The 20944-nt window shown below is 38.4% G+C and overlaps 1 protein-coding gene across 3 annotated transcripts; it reads left to right on the top strand.

The window, feature by feature from the left end:
• The first annotated feature begins 216 nt into the window (after positions 1 to 216).
• On the top strand, positions 217 to 20857 carry MED30 (mediator complex subunit 30). Of its 3 annotated transcripts, none has more exons than XM_030012114.1 (5): positions 217 to 314; positions 1096 to 1301; positions 2288 to 2446; positions 5494 to 5604; positions 16876 to 20857. In XM_030012114.1, exons 2-5 carry the CDS (start codon positions 1128 to 1130, stop codon positions 16969 to 16971), a joined length of 540 nt encoding a protein of 179 aa, XP_029867974.1. In that variant the 5' UTR covers positions 217 to 314; positions 1096 to 1127; the 3' UTR covers positions 16972 to 20857. The 3 variants fall into 3 exon arrangements, with proteins under 3 accessions (XP_029867974.1, XP_029867975.1, XP_029867976.1); XM_030012115.2 differs by lacking the exon at positions 217 to 314 and adding an exon at positions 376 to 532; XM_030012116.2 differs by lacking the exon at positions 217 to 314 and adding an exon at positions 691 to 942.
• Positions 20858 to 20944: the final 87 nt, after the last annotated feature.

The raw sequence follows: 20944 nt of genomic DNA, 5'->3' as shown, positions 1-20944 counted from the left end.
CCCGCGAGGGCTGCAGGCCGAGGCGGGTTTCCCGGGGGGAGCCGGCATGACAGACACCCCGCACCGGGGAACGGGGCCTCCCCCGCTCCGCGCCCCCGGCCGGGCCGCTCCGGTCCAGCCCCGGTCCGGTCGCGCCGCTCCCCTCAGCGCCGACACCCCGCCGCCCCTCACGCCAACCCGCCCTCACGCCCGCCCCGCCCCGCCCCGCCCGCTGCCGTGGCGTTACTTCCGCTTCGGGTCGCCCCACGCCGCCGGGCAGCGCCGAGTGCTTCCGCCTGCGCGTTTCCCGGGCAACGCGGCGCCCCGGTTCCCCCGTGAGTACCGGCGGCCGCCGCCCGGGGCGGGGGGGGCAGACCTGGCGGGGGCCCTTGCTGCCTCCCATGGCGGCAGCGCCGCGCCGCTCCTGTTACCAACCGGGCGTCTCCACGGAGCTCGGGGCGGGCCCTCTTCCAACCCCCCCCCCCCCCCCCGCCTGCCGGGGGCTGCCCCGCTGCGGTCAGGGGGAGCGGAGCTGATGTCGCGTCCCGTCCCGGTAACTCCGCGCGGCTCCTCGGGCGACCGTGCTAGCCGGGGAGGCGCCCGGTGGGCCTGCTCGTCCGGGAGGGGCCTGCAGCCCCGGAGGGGGGCGGGGACCCAGGCGGGAGCGCGGCGGGGGCGGGCTGACCCTCCCGGGGTTGCAGGGCGGGTTAGCGGTGCCTCAGGTCGTTCCCTGCAGCGGAGGGAGGAGCAGGCGGTTGGGCAGGTGCCGGTCGCGGAGCCCGGGAGTAGGGCCGCGGTTGAGCGTGTTGGAGCCGGGCAAAAGGCTCTTCCGTGTCCCCTCGCGACGGATCGGGGCAGGGGCCCTCCTGGCGGCCGCTCTGAGGGGAGGTGTGTGAGGAGCACCCCCGGTTCCACCGCCCCGCAAAGCCGTAGTGGTTAAGGGAGCGGTATCCAAACCAAAGGGTACTGCACTGAGCCGCCTTTTTGTCAGTTGAACGGTTTTATCGTGGACAGGACCGCGTATGGGGAAGAGGAATGGTATAGCCGCCGTACAGAAGTTTATTATGGTAGACTCAAACAAGTAGTTAATCGCTCCGTCTTAACTTCTTCGTGCAGCTTGGCTTGGTGGGACTGGGTAAGGTCAGGAGATGTCAACTCCCCCTCTCGCTGGGGCAGGCATGCCGCCTGGTGCTTTCTCGGGGACGCAGGCTCAAGCAGCTCGGGAGGTAAATACAGCTTCTCTCTGTCGAATTGGCCAAGAGACTGTGCAGGACATTGTATTTCGAACCATGGAAATCTTCCAGTTACTGAGGAACATGCAGGTGAGAAATAACTTTTTCTTCTTATGGTCCTCAACTTCCCATGTTTTTCCCACCAACTGCCATATGTAGGCACAGGAGGTAGCTTAGGACATTTAAATACGTAACTCAATCAAACTGCTTTGAAAAGGGGGATTGATTGGAGAAGTGAATACTACTCTTAATATATTTGCTTACTCCTGTACATTAAGTGAAGATGGAGAACATTCAGAAATACTAAATTGTTACATCCCCCACAATGAATATACTCTAAACACATTTAATATCTGTGTTTTCCTTTATTAATAGTGAAGTCTGTTTATATGCCAGTTATGTTTCTCTGTTTTTGTTAACATCTGGGGAGTAATTTTAGAGGAATTTTCATTGATCTTTTTCTGTAATATTTCCCACCTAGAACTTTTTGACATTTCTCTTTGTTATTAAAGTGGACATAATCCTTATGCATGGGTACTTACTGAGAAAACATACAAACTTTTGTTGTGTTTCTCTGTTGACAGCAGAAGATAAATAATCACTCCTGTTCCCTCTGTATTTTCACAACTCTGGGAGTTTCCTTCTGTAGTTATCTTAGGTGTAGGTATACGTACTTAGAATTTGCTAACTGTGAATTCACTTTGATTGTGTCTCTGAATTGTGACCTGGGGTTAATACACAAACTCTCAAAGTGTAATACTCGGACAACAACAGTGCCGTGCTCAAGCATTTTGAAGACATTCACTGAAAAGAGTTACAGAGGGATTGACAACGATCAAAAGTGTAGAATACATGAAGCTGTTCAACAGCAGTGCTTTGGCACATTAGATGAGCAGATAAAATACAGAATTTTGCTGCTAAAGAAAACAGAAATTTCAGTGATTTCTGTGGGGATAGTGTGATTGTCTTGTTTAAAAATGTAAAAACCCCTCTGTGATTTATTTTAGTTTATTTATTTCGTGTGACAGAAACTTTAACGTAATATTTTTAACATTTTGGGGTTCTGGTTCTCTAAGTTACCGAATGGTGTTACTTATCATACTGGAACATACCAAGACAGACTGGGAAAGCTGCAGGAACATCTCCGTCAGCTATCAATACTCTTCAGAAAACTGAGATTAGTCTATGACAAATGCAATGAAAACTGTGCTGGGCTCGATCCTGTTCCCATAGAAGTAAGTATCTTTATTCATATATAAATTACAAATCAGAATAACCACTCTCTGTTTAGCATGTCATCCATTCTCCTGAGTTGCAGGAGACTCATAACAAGTTTTAAATGAGACTGAAATTATTCAGTGGACTGAATTCTGGTTATTATTTGGAGGTGGCTGGAAGATTGTGAAACTTCCATGTTAACATCAACATTTCTTACCAGTTCGGAGGGATCCAATTTTGAAATCAAACTTCATTTAAAATTTTAGCCTTTTTCCTCAGGCTTCTTGGTACATTCACCAATTTGTTTCCCCTAGGGAAAAAAGGGTCAGCACAAGTTGTTTTTTAAAGAAGTTGTTACAGTGGGTAAACATGTGCTTTAAGCTCTCACCTGCCAGCCTGGCTCCCTGAGTAATAAGCATTATTCTCTTGTTCTGCCCATCAGTCTGCGCCTCTGTAGTTACTTTTCTCAGCTACTCTTAACCCTGCTGAGCCAGTATGAACCAAACCTGAATGTGCAGTGGTGATGGAAAAGTTAACAGGGTAAGACTTCCAGGAAGGAGGATTGGCCAAAGTTTATCCTAATAAAAATGCTATTCCTAGTAAAATCCAAACTTAATTTTCCCCTCTCATAAGTTAAATGGTTTCTAATTCCTAATAATACTCTTAAGCCTGTTTTCTGTTACAGTTTGAGTTACTACTGCTCTATATTAACTAGAACTGTGAAGTTCTTTAAATGCTGACCTCTGGATTCTGAGGCAACTCTATTAATGGACTTCTGATTGTCCATTGAGTTTTAATCATTTAAGCATTATATTTTGTATTTGAGTCTCTTCACTGAATAGGAATAAAGAGATGAAGGAGTCCATTCTGTACAGTCCATTCTAGGCTACTAATCTACTTCTGTCAACAGTCACTGCCATTTGTTTCAGAGAAGGGTATTTGGAAACCTTAGAGCAAGCGAGGGAGTAAGGTAACTTTCCCATTTAAAAAAATATACTTTTTTCATGGTTTGTTGACTTGTGTGCAATAGCTGAATACTTGTGACCCCTTTAAAAGCTTTTGATGTGTCTTGTTTTCACATATGGTTGGGATGAGGTGGGGTTGGTCTTTTCACAGTTTTTTCCTGTTACCAGGATGAAAAAGAATCACCATAGAGAACATGAGTAGTCACTTTAAGCTTTTTTAATGCAATGTCTCATTGATACGTTATGCGCAGCAGAGTTTTGTATTAATAGATGGAATTTTTCTTACCTACTTAGTCTGTTCTGTTGTGAAGTTAACAGAATGCCTGCCTCCTCGTGTTTTATTGGTTAGGGTGAATGAGAGTGGCACGCCATTCCTCTTGGATCAGTTTTCTTAAATTCTTATTTCAGCTTTTCAATAATAGTCTCAATCATATTATTTAATGACTGACATTCTAACCATATCTTTAAAGAATATCAACAAATCTCTTTTTCCACACAGTCAAGAGAAGTCAGTACCTACTAATATTCCTTAGTCTATTATTATTGATATAAATGTTTTTATATTTTTTTGTTAATGTGTACTACTAATGTAATAGATATTCTTATCAACTTTCTGTTAACTAACATAGTGAGGCATGAGATAATTGTGAAGCAAATCTGGCTACAAAGTCCTCTAATTGATTAAATTTCCAGCTTCATTTGTGTGTTAGGTGTAGTTCTTTGCTTTTCTGTGTTTTTTTTCTACTAGCTTTTCTGAAAGATGGGAGTTTTCAAAGGAAATGTTCCACTTTGAGTGGTACTTTATTTTTGCATCAGAGAGAGAAGATTTTTCGAAGAGTAATTAGCATCCACACTACTTCATGGTATGCAAACATAGTGAGTTTTTAACCTTTACTGCGTTCTCATGGCAGAGTTTAGTGTGGTTGTTTTTGGCCATTTTAATAAGCTTAATAAGAGTGGCCTACAAAAATTTTTGTATAGAAGGAAATTAAATTTTCAGTGGGTTAAATCAAAGTAGGTTTTCCATCAGAATGCTGAAGGATGCTGCTCAATGCTTCATAATATTACACCCCAACCTAAGTAACAAGTTAATATGCATTCGATGAACAACATGGTCCCAGACTTTTAAACTAATGTCTTCTTGCTCATTTGCACCAATTACTAGTCTTTCATTTGCCTGTAATGTGTATGTGAACAAGGATGTAATTTTGCTATCAACTTTAACTTTTTTTAGTTCAGGACAGAAAAATTAACGATAGACTATAGACTTTGTGGAGCTATGATTGTGTAAAATGTTACAGCTTATAATTATTTTTTAATAAGATGTTAGTAGCTTGGGAGTGTTCTGACAGAAGCATGTATTTGTTTTGTATCTAGTATATTTACTGATTCAATTTTTTTTAGGAAGGGAACATACATTAATATTCATCTAGAAATTCTTTATTGAAGATTTGTGGCTTTGTAGAACCTTACAATAAAGATAGTACACTACATGCTTGAGGAGATCACAGTGGGAAATTCTTACAGAAAAGCTCCTATTAGGTAACTGTGGGCCTCGTCTTAAGAATAGCCAAACAGAGGCCCACTAAAGTAGCAAGTCATAATTAGGGTATTCACCAAGTAGCTATGTAAAGCCAGTCATAATTATGCTTAGTATATCACTGAAATACTTTATAAGAATGATAACTTCATTGTTGTGGTATTTCATAGTGTGGAATAGTAAATTTTAAAATAACAATCTGCAGAGTTCAAGAATACAAGGATTATCTGTGATAAACATCTTAAAATGTAAATACTGGATTCTACCTGCAGTTGTGTAATTGCTTAGGTCTAGGCATGATAATATGTGGGATTGTGTCTTTTTGAAGCACATTGTTTTCCTGGAGAACCGACTGAGGTCATTCCAAGGCCTTTGGGTTTGAGATGACAAATTAAGCTTGTTTCCACTTACTCTTGGGAAGTTTGAACCTATGGAGAAAATGGCAGTAACTTATGTATGTCCTGGTTTTGGTTTCTTTTTTTCCTTCCTTTTGTTCTTTTTTTTTTTCTTTTTTTTTTTTCTTTTTTTATCTAAAGCTAATGTTTTTTTGTCTTCACAGCAACTTATTCCATATGTTGAAGAAGATGGCTCCAAGCACGACGATCGTGGTGCTGCAAGTCAGCTTCGTTTTGCTACTGAAGAGAGAAGGGAAATCATGGAAGTAAATAAGGTAACAAAGTAGAAATTAATTTGCATAAAACTGAACATGTCATGTTGTCATTACAAAGCTTAAATTTCTAGATTGCTGTACTAAATGCAGTATGTGTGATGACTACCATCAAACTTGGTAATAAATACTTTGCATGTAACTATTTCAGAATTACCTTTTAGTAAGCAGGGGTTTTTTAGCTGTACCTCTGGCTGTGGAGTTTAGGTTTCTTGACAATTTTAACTTGTGCCTCTTTTTAAACCTACATATATTCTTCCAAATATGGTGTATTATGTTTATGCTTAAGCCACTAGATTTTGGCAGTACAGGTTGAGGTAAGGTTGAACTTATTTCTCTTCAAAACTTACCTTAGGTGTTAAAAAATGGGTATTGAACATCAGATGTGTAAATATTATTGCAGTGATGTGAGTTAGTAGAGGATTTTCAGGGCTACCTTCTGTATTTTGATGGTTTGAGGAAGACCATTCCTTTTTAAGTGTAGCATTTATTGAATCTTGACACATTCAGAAAAAAATGCACAATGTATGATAAAGGTGCTGTTAAATTTTTGGATTGAGTAGCAGTATGCAACTGAGTACAATTACTGAAGATGGATTCAAATCTAAAAATAAATATGCTGTAGTAAATGCTAATATAAAATTGAGATTAAAAATACGTAGTTTTACCAGAGCACAATTTTCAACACTGTTTCTTCAATCTGTAAAGTACAAAGATAGGATTAATTAAATATTTCTGTAGCTGTAATATCTGTAAATGCATAGTAAAAAGGAGGCATAATCTACAAAAATCACTGAACAAAGGAAATAAATGAGTAAAATATTTATTTATGGAGAGAATAATTGGTGGGTTTTCAGCTTTTAAAATGTTTCCAATATTTTAATTTGCCTTCAACATTCAGAGATGTACTGAATTTTTCGTAACCCATTTATTTTGAAAAATGCATGCATATTGTACAGGAGAAAATGAGGACTACGTGAATTTAGAGAAAAGGACTTGTCAGCTTTCCTGTTGTATTCTTTCTGTTCAGTGCTGATGTAGCAGGGTTGTATACATTATATTGTATATAATGTTGTACTGTGAATTTATGCACATTTATTTGCAATCTTTAAGAGTTAATAAGCTTAACTGTCCATATTTGCTGTGTTTTTAATAGTTCTGTGACATGTTTTTGCCCTTGTTGTTGTACTTGTATGCTAATATGTTTTTAAACCTCCTTGGTGTGATCTTGTGAAAAGAATTTCATAAATGTTTATGATGAGTTCTGAACCTTAAAAAGGTTGATGGTATCACAGGACTGTTGGTAACAAATTGGTAATTAAGAATGTATTAAAACCTTCACTTAAATCTGGTCTGAAATCCTGTATTTACACTTAAATGCCTAGACCTAATTTCCAGATTTTCCACAGTAAAACTTCACAAGATAGTTGAACTTTCTCTAGTATTCTTACAGACAAATATTTAGTAACTGCTGCAAAAGAAATTGAAACTTTGAAATTTCTTGGTTTTGAAAGTGCACTGAGTTTTTTTTTGTCTGCCTCCAGCTGTATAAGCACATCCACTACCACTTTCAAAGTTCGAATTTTAATACATTACAGAATAGGAAATGCTTTGGTTTTTATGACTAGAAATAAAGAAATTCTCATTTTTGCAAAGAAAAATCACTAGAATCAGGTTAATTGGTCTAATTTCTGACACTGGCTGCTGGACTTAAATAGCCCTCTCTGGTTCTTAGCTGGCACTCCTGATAGCTTTCCAATCCTCTGTAGTATGTAATGTCCACCTCCAATGCAATTTTGCTTAATATATTTTAGCAAAATTTCAGTAATACAAAATGGTGAAAATGCTGTGACAGGGAAACCAACATGACAGATGAAGAAGCTTTTTATATTCTTGACCCACTATCTTTTCTTCCTTCAGCTGGTTGTCCTGTTCTCACCTAGTCCTTTTTGCTGTGATAGGCAGTATTTTTTCAGTCTTGCATGTTACTGGTACCAAAAAAGCATTATTGCAATAACCCAATACTTTGACACTATTGAGACATTTGAATTCTTAGACCTTTCATGGGTCTCTTAATTTTGCCATTGCTGTGATATCCCGGCCAGTCTGATCTCTTTAGTGGCTCTGGATATGTGTGAAAGACGCTAACTGCCCTGCAGGGGCCCTGTGGAGCACAGCCAAAACTAGTAGATTATATAAACTTTGTCATCATATATTCTCACACAAAAATGTCCCTCTTTCCAGGAACCACCGACTTGAAACATAGCAGCTCTGCCTTGCTACTACAGTTATCTGGGAAGGGAGCATCACGTACTTCCTATACTCACCATCTCACTCATGGGGCAGGAGAACCTGTTGATGTAGCAGAGTTCCTAAATACTGCAGTAGCTTTTGACGTCATTTTACTGTATAGTGACATCTTTTGGTCTTATTAATTCATTTATTTATTTATTTATTCTGCTATGTTAGACTTATCTCTTAGGTCAGAAAATTTAACGCGCTCACCTTGGCTAAGAAGTACTTGTCCATTAATTTAAAATATAGATCAGTTTACAAGGTAATGAATTTCTGTGCTAGCAATTCAGTAATATTTAGCAACTGTAGGTTTAAATAAAACCTGTTAAGTGTAAAAACAAAAGGGATTTTTGCCAGCACTAAGAAGAGTGCACCATTATTGTAAAACAGCCAAACAAACCATTTATTGAGCACTGACTACCTCTACCTTTTGTACTAAACAGTTCTCTCCTGCAGTTCCCAAAAATGTTGCTTATTCCTTTTATCTGTATTTGCTTTCTGGGGTTGTAAATTGTTGAGGTGGTTGACTCTTTTCTGGAATAAAAATTTACTGTTCCAGAATCAGTTTAGCATTTACATTGGTCTACTAATACAGGTCCTGATCCAGTTTTCACTGAACATAGTTACTATTTGCAACAATTGGAAGCTGTTACCAAAATTTCCTCACTTGCCTTCATATTTTTTGAGTCTTTAATGTTCTGTCTACAGGTTTTTTACCTTCTAAGTATAGCATCATCTGTAATATTTTCAAGATGTCAGGCTTACCTTGGGTCCATGGTCTTGTAGTACATTTGACAGGACTTACAACAGAAAATATCAAATCACAGAGTGAGAACATTTTAATCTGTGTTGCTGCCTTAGCAGCAGCTTTCTTTACTACTTGTTTTTAGAAATGGAGCAAGTGCAACTTTGGGTTTTTAGATGCTGTAGGTCTGGTTTCAAATGAAGCACTTAGGAAAACCATGGCATAATTAGTAGTCTCAATACATTTGGGTGAAAATGAAATAATGCGAAATAGCATGAGGACATTCTAGGTTACCCTTTAGAAAACAATCATGTTTGATATTCTTAATTAATCTTTGCTAACTGGTTAATAGTGATCTTGCTAAGAGCAGAAAAGACAATCTACATGACAGACTTTTAAGTTAAGCTGTTACGAGTTTAGCTTGGGGCTTTTTTGATAACAAAACCATTGTGCACTGCAGCTGATGTTGTTTAGAGAAGTAGTCCTTAAAATGACAGTGATTTGGAATTAGTCTTTCTCGTTGGAGAACCTTACCTGAAAACTACTTTTGACTGTGCTGAAAACCTGCATTTCTTTTAAACAATCTTCCATGACTTGCATGTATTTTTAATTTGTTTTGTATTTGTAGAGTCCTTTTTCACCCAAAATATGAGTGTGCACCAAGGAACACTTTAACAAGAGGGGAAGAATTGTTTATTTGGACACCTTCTCAGCAGATTAATCTGCACTGGGGGCTGTTCCGTCCTGGTTTGGGTACCTAAACTGGCTCTCTGCAGTGGTAGAATCACAGAGGAATTCAGGCTCAGTGGGAGTTCTGGAGATTATCTGATTCAATCCCCAGCTCAAAGCAGGGCCAACCAGCAAAGTTAGATTCAGTTGCTCAGGCTCATATCCAGTACCATTTTCAGTATTTGTAAGGATGGAAATTCTACCCTTTCTGGGCCCTTCTTAAGTGTTGACTTTCACTGTGAAAGTTTTCTTAATGTTACATTGGAATTTTCTTTGCTGTAACTCATGTCCACTGCCCCTCATCCTTTTGCTTTTGCTTTCCTTCAAGAAAAGTCCAGCTTTGTCTTTTCTGTGATCTTCATTAAGTAGCTGAAGACAGCATCTTGATCCTGCCTTAGCCTTCTCTGCTTGAGACTGAACAAATATAGCTTTAATCATCTTGGTGGCCTTTCACTAGATGTTCTCCAGTATGTTAGTGTTTTGTATTGAGTCCCAAATTGGACTATCATTCTCCAGAGCCAAATGGAGGAGAGGAACAATTTCACTTGACCTGATAGGTACACTCTTGCTAATATAGCACAGCATGCAGCTAGTCTTCACTGTTACAAAAAGATCCACTGCTGACTAATTTTCTACTTGTCAGAAAGTTTCAAAAAGGACCTCAGGTTGTTTTCTGTAAATCTGCTTTCTATTCAGTCAGCCCTCTGCCTGTGCTGTTGTAGGAGTTTATTCTGTTTTCAGATGTAGGATGTTGCTTTAATTGAGGTTCCTGAGATAGGTGTTGGCCTGCCTTTCCCACCTGTGAATTGGACATCCTACCACTGAGTATACTGACCACTTCCCCCAGTTCGGTATTGTCCACAAATTTGGTACTTTGATATGGTGATTAAGTCATTAAATGTGGATAAGTCATTAATGAGGATATTAAGAATATTGACCTTAGTATCAAACCTGAGAAACATCAGTGACCAGCTGCGACTTGGTCTTAATACTGATGATCACAACATTTAGAAACCAGTAGTCTAGCCAGTTTTACATCAACCCTATAATCCACCTGTCCAAACCACATCTCTCCAATTTGGCTGCAAGGATACTATGAGAGACTGTGTCAAAAGCCTGACTAATATGAAAGTAAAGAAAATCCCCTGCTCTCCCCTTGGCTACACAGCCAGTCATTTCTCAGTAGATGGCTATCATGGTGGTCAGGCATAACTCATCTTTGGTAAATGCAAGATGACTGCTCCCAGTCACCTTATCATTCATGTGTCTGGACATGGCTTCTGGGAGGATTTGCTGCATAGTCTTTCTGGGGTCAGGGTTAGGCTGACCAGCCTGTAGTTTCTGTAGTTTTCTGGATTCCCCCTCCTTGCCTTTCTTGAAGATGAGTTGAGACGTTTCCTTTTTCATCAGGAACCTCTCCCCATCTCCAATAGAAGATTATGTAGAGTGGTCTTGTAATGTCATCAGCCAGCTCTCTCAGCACTGAAATGCATTTTATTCCATATAATGAAGTATTTCCTTTTCAGTTTCATTTAAAATGTTGCATGCAAAGTATTTCCTGTAGCTTCCTATATCAAAACAATATCATGGTTACAAAGTTGAGAAAAGTGAGGAAATGTCAAGCTTAAAGCTGTCTGTACAATCCCAATTGTCCCTTTTTGTCCTTGTATAAATGCATATTAAACAACCTTTATTACATTAGCACATTTGGTTCCTCTCTTCCCCCCCGCCCCTTTCTCTTCTGGAAGAGTGCTTGAGCTATTCTGCTTTTGTTGCAGACTAGGCACTGTTTAGATTGAATCAGTATTGTGATAAATAAGATTATAAATCCTGGTTTATGTATTGTGTAACTTGTATGAGGGTATTCAATAAGCAGGGAATTTGGGAATGAGAAGGAAGGATTTAATGTAGGTAGTGAGTAAGTAACTGAAGGCTGCTCTTGAGAACTGGATTTTTATTCTTGTCTTTGCCACAAAATGTCTGTGATAGTTGTTCATTCTTCCCCCTACAGTTGGTGATAGCTGTCCTTTGAAAATTTGTGGCAAGGTGTTAAAATATGAAGTTTAGTGATGACTTGAATCTTCTATGTCTCTGGAGAAAGTTAGTAGGCACTCCAGTTTTATCTGTAGTCTTCCTGTGACTTCATTTGCCATCTGTAACTGAGGGTCATACATCTGTGTGATTTTCATGTTAAGAATGGGGATGTAACACTGAGGAGTGTGGTGGAGAAGCACCTTGGGGAGTGGATAATTCCATTACAAGCTACATAGCTTAGAGGGTACTCAGGAAATAAGATGTCAGACTTCATTGTTGAATGATAAATAATTGGTATGAAGCAAACATCCATCTATTTTAATGAACACACTTATTCTTCTTTGAACAACAGAGCAGTGGATACATGCAATTGCTGTCTGGTTCAATATGTGAAAAGTATTGAGCATGCAGTGGAGCACAGGCTGTCTCTGGTGCCTCTGCTTGTTTCAGGAACAAAGAGTAATGCATGCCGAAGGAGCAGTTTTCCTTTCAGCTATCAGGTGAGGAGGGATGCAGAAAACTCAGTCTCTCATTTCCAGTAAGGGTAGAACAGTTATACCTGTGAATGACATCAGGAAAAGCTGTAGTTATTGAACAATGTGTGTGTTAATATTTAATTGCACAGCAATTAGTGATGAATACTTTTTATCCATTTGAAAAAAATATTATAAATAGATGGAAGTGTGAATTTATTATGATGGAAAGTGGGCCCCTTGGTATCATTTGAGTAGCCATAAGTTAGAACGTCACCTGGCAGCTTTAAGAGAGTTTGAGCAAAGTGTTGAGGCATTTTTTCTATCTTTTTTTTTTTTCTGCTGTGTACATATAATATTGTAAGTCTTTTGACTATAAAACTGAAGGAAAAAAAAAAAAAAAGAAGGTATTTCTACCTCCTTAGTTTAGAGATTTCATTATGAAGGACTCATTTAAAAAAAGAACAGTATAAATTGCCAGGGCAGGCTTTACTTTTTCTCACCTATCACAAACACTGTGTTTCTTTAGAAATTTCTTGGGTTTGACTTACATGGAAAAGCAGAGGCCATTGTCGCCTTCATAAAACTTTCAACAATCGCTTCCTACAGCAGTTTAACCATCAGAAGGAGTAACATGTTCATGAAAAAGAAGGTGATGTAAGTCCTCTCTGCAGTAGAGTCATAATTAACAAAGTAAACATAATTGTTTTAATTCTGCTGAGATTTATGCAAGTACAGGTACTACTATTAATATGTAGTGCTTTATTACGCTTATATGGACTTCTGCCCTGTACTGTTGCAGGTCTTGAACAGAGCAGGTAAAAACTATAGCTGGCAGAGCATTCAGGAGAATGGTCTTTTATATAAGATTTTCAAGATGGAAATGTCTCTTCTTTTTTTTTTTTCTTAAGCAGAAGTGCCTGTACAACATAGGCAAGTACTTTTGATGTTTTTACAGGCATCAGCTGGGATTTAATCTTACTCTTCCACAGTGTTTACACTATTATCTTTGCCTGATGAAGGGAATTTTAACAAATGGATTGAGTGCAGAATAATGACTCATAGTGATATTTAAGTTTTAAAATGTGAAAGCTAGATGAGCTTGAGGAGAGAGAGAGAGGAACAGTGTGCAAAGGAAAGTTCTGATACATCTCTGATAGAAAGTTGTGGATTGGTCTAGACAGCACTGATTTCAAATGAAATGAAAGTGAACCAAAATATGAGTTTAAGTCAAAAACTGATTTTGGTCAAAGTTGAAATTACTGTGTCCTACTGAACCCAAATCTGTATGAAACATGTTGTTGTGGTTTAACCCCAAGCTGACAACTAAGCACCACACAGCCACTCGCTCACTCCCCCCCCAGTGAGATGGGGGAGAGAATCGGAAGAGTAAAACTGAGAAAACTCGTGGGTTGAGATAAAGGCAGTTTAATAGGTAAAACAAAAGCTGCGCGTGCAAGCAAAGCGAAAGAAGGCATTCATTCACTGCTTCCCTTCGGCAGGCAGGTGTTCAGCCATCTCCAGGAAGGCAGGGCTCCATCATGTGTATCGGTTACTTGGGAAGATGAACACTGTCACTCCGAACGTCCCTCCTTCCTTCTTCCCCCAGGTTTCTATGCTGAGCATGACGTCCTATGGTCTGGAATATCCCTTTGGTCAGTTGGGGTCAGCTCTCCCAGCTGTGTCCCCTTCCGACTCCTTGTGCACCCCCAGCCTACTCACTGGTGGGGTGGGGTGAGAAGCTGAAAAGGCCTTGTCACTGTGTAAGCACTGCTCAGCAATAAGGAAAACATCCCTGAATTACCAACACTGTTTTCAGCACAAATCCAAAACACAGCCCCATACTAGCTACTATGAAGAAATTTAACTCTATCCCAGCCAAAACTGGCACACATGTCAAGTTACTTTTGGCACATTACTTGAAAGACAGCTATTTTCTGGATGTATGTTATGGTTCTTCCACTTAGTTTCATTTATGTGGATTTTGTGCTTCTGTACGTGTTTTCATAAATATCCTACCTGACCTAAGCCTACTAAGGTCTCAGTTACTGGAAGGTGCAGTCCTTGCCAACTCCATCATGCTCGCCATAGTACTTGCAGTGTTAGTCAAAATGGATAATTAATCACATTGAAAATTAATATCACCAAAGAAGACCCCTTAGGATTGGTTCCAGTCAGATCACTTTTCTTGACAAAGAGGGACTAACAGAAACATGCCTGTCATGTAAGGTGAATTTAGATCTCTTAAACTCGTTATAACCTGCCTCATATAAGGTAATTTTCCTATGCTATCTTAAAACAGATAAAGTCAGAAGCTGTAGTATATATGTGGGATGAAGTTTTCTTGTTTCATACGACTGTTAATCCTAAGAAGCAGTCCAGAGTTCAACTAAGTCATTTCAGTAGAAGGAGGAAAGAGTGGGAGACAACTTGGAAGCAATCTGTTCAAACAAAAATGTGTCATTGCTGCAGAAGCTGCTTACAGAACTTGCCTGTTTCCCAAGTAGGCCCTTTCACCTATCTTTCCAAGGTTAGACCAGAGTTGAGATGTTGTTACTGGCTCAGGAAAATCTTAAGCAGAGGCCAACACTGCCAGTGGTGCAGAACGTATTAATTATGTAGTACTTTGTGGTGTGGACCACCGCCTGTCAAAGATCAGTAACAAAGATCACTATATGCATTTCAATTAGGAGACCATGCTCTCTGAGGTGGATTTTTTCCCCTCTCTATTCTTTTTTTTTTTCAGCCTAGCAATCCAGAGATGTTGCTTCATCTTAAATGTTTTTTCTGTCTCTAGAAAAAGTAGAATAGAAGAGCTAAGCAAATAGCTCTTCACTGAAGACAAGGATCTAAAATTATTTTCAGATAAATAAAGTAACAGTTGTGTACTTCTTGTCTTTACAGATGCTTTGAAAACAAATGAAATCCAATTTGAAGGTTCCCTTGTCTAGCATCAAGTAAAGATCAAGCAATTTACAGTTTCATAACACTTGCACAAGAAATGAAAACAGTCTTACAGAATGAGTCTTTTGGGCATAACTTATGTAAAGTTCATGTGAGCATACCTACGTAACAGTATTTAACAGTACAATTAGACATGGATGGAGAGAGAACACAATCTGCATATCAGAGGTTAATGGTTCTTTCTGTGACGTGAATAACCATCAGTGACTGTTCAGCCTTCGTTTTTATTGATGAAGGCTTTGAAAAATCATGAAATGTCATGCCCTCAGTATCAGTGAGTGACAACTTGCATTAAACTAGTAGTTTTGATGTAACATTCCTTGATTTCTCTAAGATTGAATGTTGAGGATGGCAAACAGAAATGTTTAAAAATGCCACAGGTGTGAACATGCTTGTTTATCTCATGCCTCTTGTGCTTTCTCAAGCATCAAGATCTTACATTATGAGCTTTTGTAGGGAGACACTTGCAATTCTGTCATTTGGATGCTATGGTAACTACATGCTTCTCAGTTTTCTGTCCTGTCTTCAGGAGTTGGATCTCTGCTGTGTATTGTGAAGTCTTGCATTAGCAAATGGAAAAGAAAGAAACATTAGATAAATGCACGTAGTTTTCTTTAAAATACTTTTTAGTCTGTCAAATGCTTGATTAGAAATTCCGAGTGCACATGAACTGTCCTACATCTGTTTTTACATCATTCTCAGGAGTCTGGAATTGGGAGTTGTCTCTCCTTCCAGGTAATGTGTCCACCATAGTCTGTTCAGGAATATTTCCCTTACTCAAAGTGCTATGTTCCCAATGTAATCAAAGCCTAATTACCATATTACTTCAGACCATTTTTACAGCTCTGAAGTGAATGGATTTCCTTTTTTTCCCCTGGGCTTCTTTCCCAGCTGACCAGCTGGGCAACTTAAAAACATTGGTGTGTTGTCCACAGCAAAATTCAGGAGACTGATTTTCAGGATATTGCTCCTTTTGCTGCTTCCTTTTATCACTGTTCCAGTTACTTTGGTCCTATTACTGATCTGAGTCACCCTTTTAATGTATTGCCACTTGTGTAGTGCAAGTACAAAGTTATGTCAGACCTGAAACATTTTGAATAGTTTGTCTTTTTTTGATGGTAGCAAGTCTTTCCTGTGCTTTCACTTTACTTGGAACTGTGGACTTCCCTAATGAAGAAGTAGTTTGATCTCTAATGTGAGAAGGCTGACATCAAATCAGAATGAAATGAAGGACATCAGTTGTTGTTAACAATACACAGTAACTTAGTTCTTGACAGCTTTGATTTGAGCAGGAAAGTGAATAAATCAGACAATAAATATGTGTATTATTGTGAAACATGAAAGGTTAGGGAGATTGTGTGTTGTCTTAATGCACTGATCTTTCTTCTGTAAAGACATAATTTTTAGGTTCTGATTATGCACCCAAACAAAGTGAGTTTGCTGTTCTTCTGTTCCTTCAAATGCTTCTGCAGTTCACAAAAATACATAATTTTAAAGAATTCAGCATGCTTGGGAATATCTATTTCAAGATAGGACTCCTTAGCACATCAGGATTGACCTACATAGGCAGAAGGGCTGGAAAAGTTCGATTGGCTTCACCTGTACCTTGTGCTTTGTTCAAACTTCTACTGTTAATCCCTCATTTTTCTGTGCACCCAAGTTATACAACATATATTCACATAAATTTACTTGTTGCCTGAATTCTTTCTTCCTAGTTAAAGTGCTATCTTTTGGACTTTGGAAAGAGATGACCAATCCCCACAAGCCTTCAGGTTTTGAAGGGATCAAGTGTTTTGATAAAAAGATTGCTGTGAAAAGAAGCAGCATTGCCCCTCTAGCAATGGTCCTTAACTTTTGCAGCTTTCTTGTATTTTTAGTGTCCTTTAAAGAGGATGTATTATCCCACTAATACTGCTCACAGACAACTGAGAAAAAGATCCATATAGCATTTCATAATACTGTAACTTTTGTTGAATTTCTGAGTGCACTATTTGAACTGATTACAAAAAAACTTTTAATAAACTCTTCCCACAGAAACTGAAACAGAAGAATCAGCAGCTGAAGCAGATCATGGATCAGCTACGGAATCTCATTTGGGACATAAATGCCATGTTGGCAATGCGGAACTGAACAAGGAAAATCAAACTGGAAAAGATAAAAATTTGTTTGGATATATGTAATTTCTTTCAAAGTAACATGTTTTCCCACAACCATATTGCAGTAATGTTTGAAAAGTCTTCAAGATTAAAATGTTGGGGTTTTGTAATAACTTAAATGGTGTTGGCTTTGTTTTTATAAAAGATTCATCCTAGAGGTTTTACTTACTTAGAGACATTTGCTTAGGCTGAATATAATACAGCCTCAGTAACTTACAGTAATATTTTGGATTGCTATGCAAATGGGGGTTTTTATAAATTTAGTGTTTCTGGATATTTTTTATAATACAATTAACACTGTTTTAAAAACATGTGTTTGCATGCCATTCTGCAATGCAAACTGCCTCTACAGACAGGGGAAGTTGCAAGACAGAAAAGTTGTTCTAGTAAGCTACATGTGATATAATATATTAAATAAGTGATCAGATATTACAATGCAGTATGTTTCCCCATTGTGGGGACATATACTACAAGCTGCTATGCCGTATATGTTCCTTTTATTCCATATCCTGTCACTGGATATATGTTACATTAGATAAATTGGAGCAAAATTCAAAAGCTACATAAAATTACCCCTATATCCTTATGGATATAATTAAGTCTTTTCAAGTGAAGACTACATACATATATCCTCAACATTAACTTCTTCTGTAACTATGTGTTATAATTTCTTGAGTACTGCTCCAGCTATTGTATGGTGTAATATTCCTGTAGCATTATGTATGGTTGGAATATTTCGGTTTTGTTTACCAGAATGCACTGAATAAATGCCTCATTAATCTTTTCCCTATGACTGCCAGTCCTAGAAGACTGGTGTATATGAGCAGTTCATTATTTTGTGTTAATCATCAACCTTCATCTTTGTTTGTTCTGCCTCTGGTATTCCTCACAATTTTCATTAGCCCTGAAAATACTCCTAATAATTTTTGTTATCCATAGATGATGCCAGTGGACTATATGTCTCTTTTTCCAGATGAAAGAATATGTAAAGTAACACTGTTTCAGTACAAATTCATAGGGTGCACTACTGTTAGTATTTGTCAAGTTGAAAACTGACCATCGATTTGCTTCTTGCGTATTACTTTTCACTCTCATTCCATGCCGAGTCAGATTCCTTAATAGTTTTGTGTGAAAGATTTGCGCAGAACCTTCTGAAGAGTCCAGTTAAATGGTATCCTTTTAAAAGATATCCTTTTCATAGTACGGGGTTTTGATACTGAATGCTTACTGATTTGATATGTATAGTTTTAAAAATGTTATGAATGTTTAAAAAATGTTATACTGGTTTTGTTGTTCTATCAGTCTTTTTTTATTTTGGTTTTTAATAATTTCAATCCATTTGTCTACTCCTTGGGGTAGAAATCACTGGCATGTAATAGATCTGGTCACACCTGGTTAACAATATATGACTTTTCCCTGAAATTAGGTACAATATAGTTGTCTCTTATTTCTCCTTTTGAAGGCTTTAAATCTTAACAGATGAATGGATGCCCAGTCATATAATTGCAAATAAACAGAGTTAGAAAATGTTCATTTTGATTAGTTTACCCGGTGTTGGAAGTGATACGTAACTATGACAATACCTAGATGTGAGTAGATGTCAAAACACCTTACAAATAAGGTCACTCTCTTTTCTCCCATATTACAAGTGGAAGAGTGGTTGGCTTACTCAGTGGCAAAGCTAGCAGCAGAACTGTTTGTTTCCCGTGTAGATTGACCACTATGGCAGCCTTGTTGGTCAGAAATAATGGTGGATTTCTGCAGCTGTGAGAGACATAACAATTTTATATACAAAGCTTTTGAAAAGGAGATGAAGACTGCAAGTAAAGATTTTGTTTTGTTTGTTTAAAATGCAGGTGCATTTTTGTATTTGCAAGGTGTGGTGGCAGCCTTCTGTTTAGTGTATGTATAAGCATGCATCGAGCCTAGAAGAAGTATTTGAAGTGGATTTTGAAATGGCACCAACTTCTTAATTGTGAGTGTAAAATTCTCAGTACTTAGAATTTTGTTCTATTTGTGGAACAATTATGGAAAATGGAGATTAGTCTGGACTGCTCTACTGCCTGTATACTATCTATGTATTCTTACTAAATGTCTTTAAAGTTTGTTGACTTTTTTATTGCATATAAACAGTGCGGAAGTAACCTAATATGTGAATAAGAGTGCAAATATTGCAAGTAGATGTCTGGCCGATACAATATTTAGCTTACTCTGTGCAGCTGCTAGCAGTAGCCAAGGTTCATACTACAATTTTTCATCTGGGAGAGAGGAGAAAACACTTTAAACCGCTACCAGAATAGATAGCGCAGTAGCTAAATTGCAAAGTGCAGAAATTGACAGAATTGTAAGTTATCACAGTAAATACTGTCAAAACAGGAACTTTGCAAGGTGTTGGACCAAAACCATACACTTTGACTTACACAGATGAAAGTAAGGGTAGTGAATATAATTCATATGCTACCAGATCCATGAATAAGTATAGGATTTGACCAAGAAGATGACAGTTTTAAGAAAATTGGCAATTCCTCAGCTGTGAAACACTTTTAAAGGAATTACTGGGCATCAACATGTGCTGAAATTTAATATTTTAGTAAATGCTAACTGAACTTTAACTGCTGGTTAATGAAATGGCACCAAATGAAGTATTTACAAATACCAGCAAAGCAATACCACCACATGTTTCAACATTTTGTTTATGTATCATTGACTAGTTCTGTATTTCTGATTAAGCAGAAGCTGGATAAAAGTACAGTCTCAGGAGCAGATACCAGAACCTAGGATGGTTCCATTTTTGGAATATAAAAATATTTGAGGGAGTTGGGGTTCTTAGGGCTGTATTTTGCCCAGAGAGGACTTGAGGCAGTGGAGCTAGGATGGTTAATACCTTATAGAGTATTTGTCGGAGCACCCCAAGTTAATACATGCTCTCAAAATGAAACCATTAATCCAATACCTTTGTAGACAATATATTAGATATTGAATGTTTGGATCAGTGTCACAACACAGAAGATGCCTGCTAGGCAGTATGCAAAGGTCCAAGGTTTTTCTTACATAAAAAGAGTGTGGAGCAGATTTATGCCATGTTCAGGAAAGATGCAAGGAGTTTACCTTTCCTCTTGTCTTCCATAGAGGCAGCAAGGCCACATCCAGAGTGGTTCAATAAACCATTACAGTTTTTGTTGTCCTGTAGTAAAAAACGCTGCTCTGATTACAGTATTTCTTACTGGTGGAGAAATTGGAACTTGTGCACAAGTGCTACTTAATTTAATCACTCTAAAGAATGGATTTAGGTGGAGTAGGACAAGGATTCTGGTCTCATAGGAACCAAGATTTCATTGGTGTGCAAGATGGCTGCACAAGCCAAAAAGACTACAGCTGAAGGATGACTGACAACTGCTGTGGAAAACAGTAAGCTCTGGATGTAGATTTGAAGATCTGAAGTTAAGAAAAAGCATCAAAAAAAGATGCAATGACACCCAAGGACACTGTGAGTCAACTGAGGTTTACAGAGGATGGATTAGTTTAATTACTTCATGTTAACAAAGGAAATGGGGAATTATAAAGGAATTTACAAATACATCAGTGTAGAAAAAAATATCTGGGGAAGAAAGTTAGTAGTTTGCTCACTCTCCTTATTTAATAGTAATGAAGACTGATATGGTAGAGCATCAGGGCTTTAAAAGAGAAGGTTTTTTGCTGAGTTGGAAGGTTACTCTATGCATAAAAATAACAAGCTGGCTGATATGTATTACAGGATATTAATGAAACTGATGAAAAACATGTACCAATGCCAGTTTTTATTTAAGAAAATGTAATGGATAACTGGAATGTAAGAGGTAAATAAATGCAGTATATTGAAACTTTTGTCTTGTTAAATATAACCTGTATAAATTTTAAGGATTTTTCTTACTCACGTTGCATAAGGGACGCATTCTGACATCTGTTAC

The sequence above is a fragment of the Aquila chrysaetos genome, chromosome 4, assembly GCF_900496995.4.
Source record: "Aquila chrysaetos chrysaetos chromosome 4, bAquChr1.4, whole genome shotgun sequence".
NCBI classification, from domain to species: Eukaryota; Metazoa; Chordata; class Aves; order Accipitriformes; family Accipitridae; genus Aquila; species Aquila chrysaetos.
Note: the sequence above shows the minus strand (reverse complement) of the source record. Positions and strands in the feature narration are given on the sequence as shown.

Coding starts and splice junctions, on each gene's coding strand:
- MED30 (XM_030012114.1), top strand. CDS start 1,128: ATGTCAACTCCCCCTCTCGCTGGGGCAGGCATGCCGCCTGGTGCTTTC. Junction 2,447..5,493: donor TCGATCCTGTTCCCATAGAA/GTAAGTATCTTT, acceptor TTGTCTTCACAG/CAACTTATTCCATATGTTGA. Junction 5,605..16,875: donor AAATCATGGAAGTAAATAAG/GTAACAAAGTAG, acceptor CTCTTCCCACAG/AAACTGAAACAGAAGAATCA.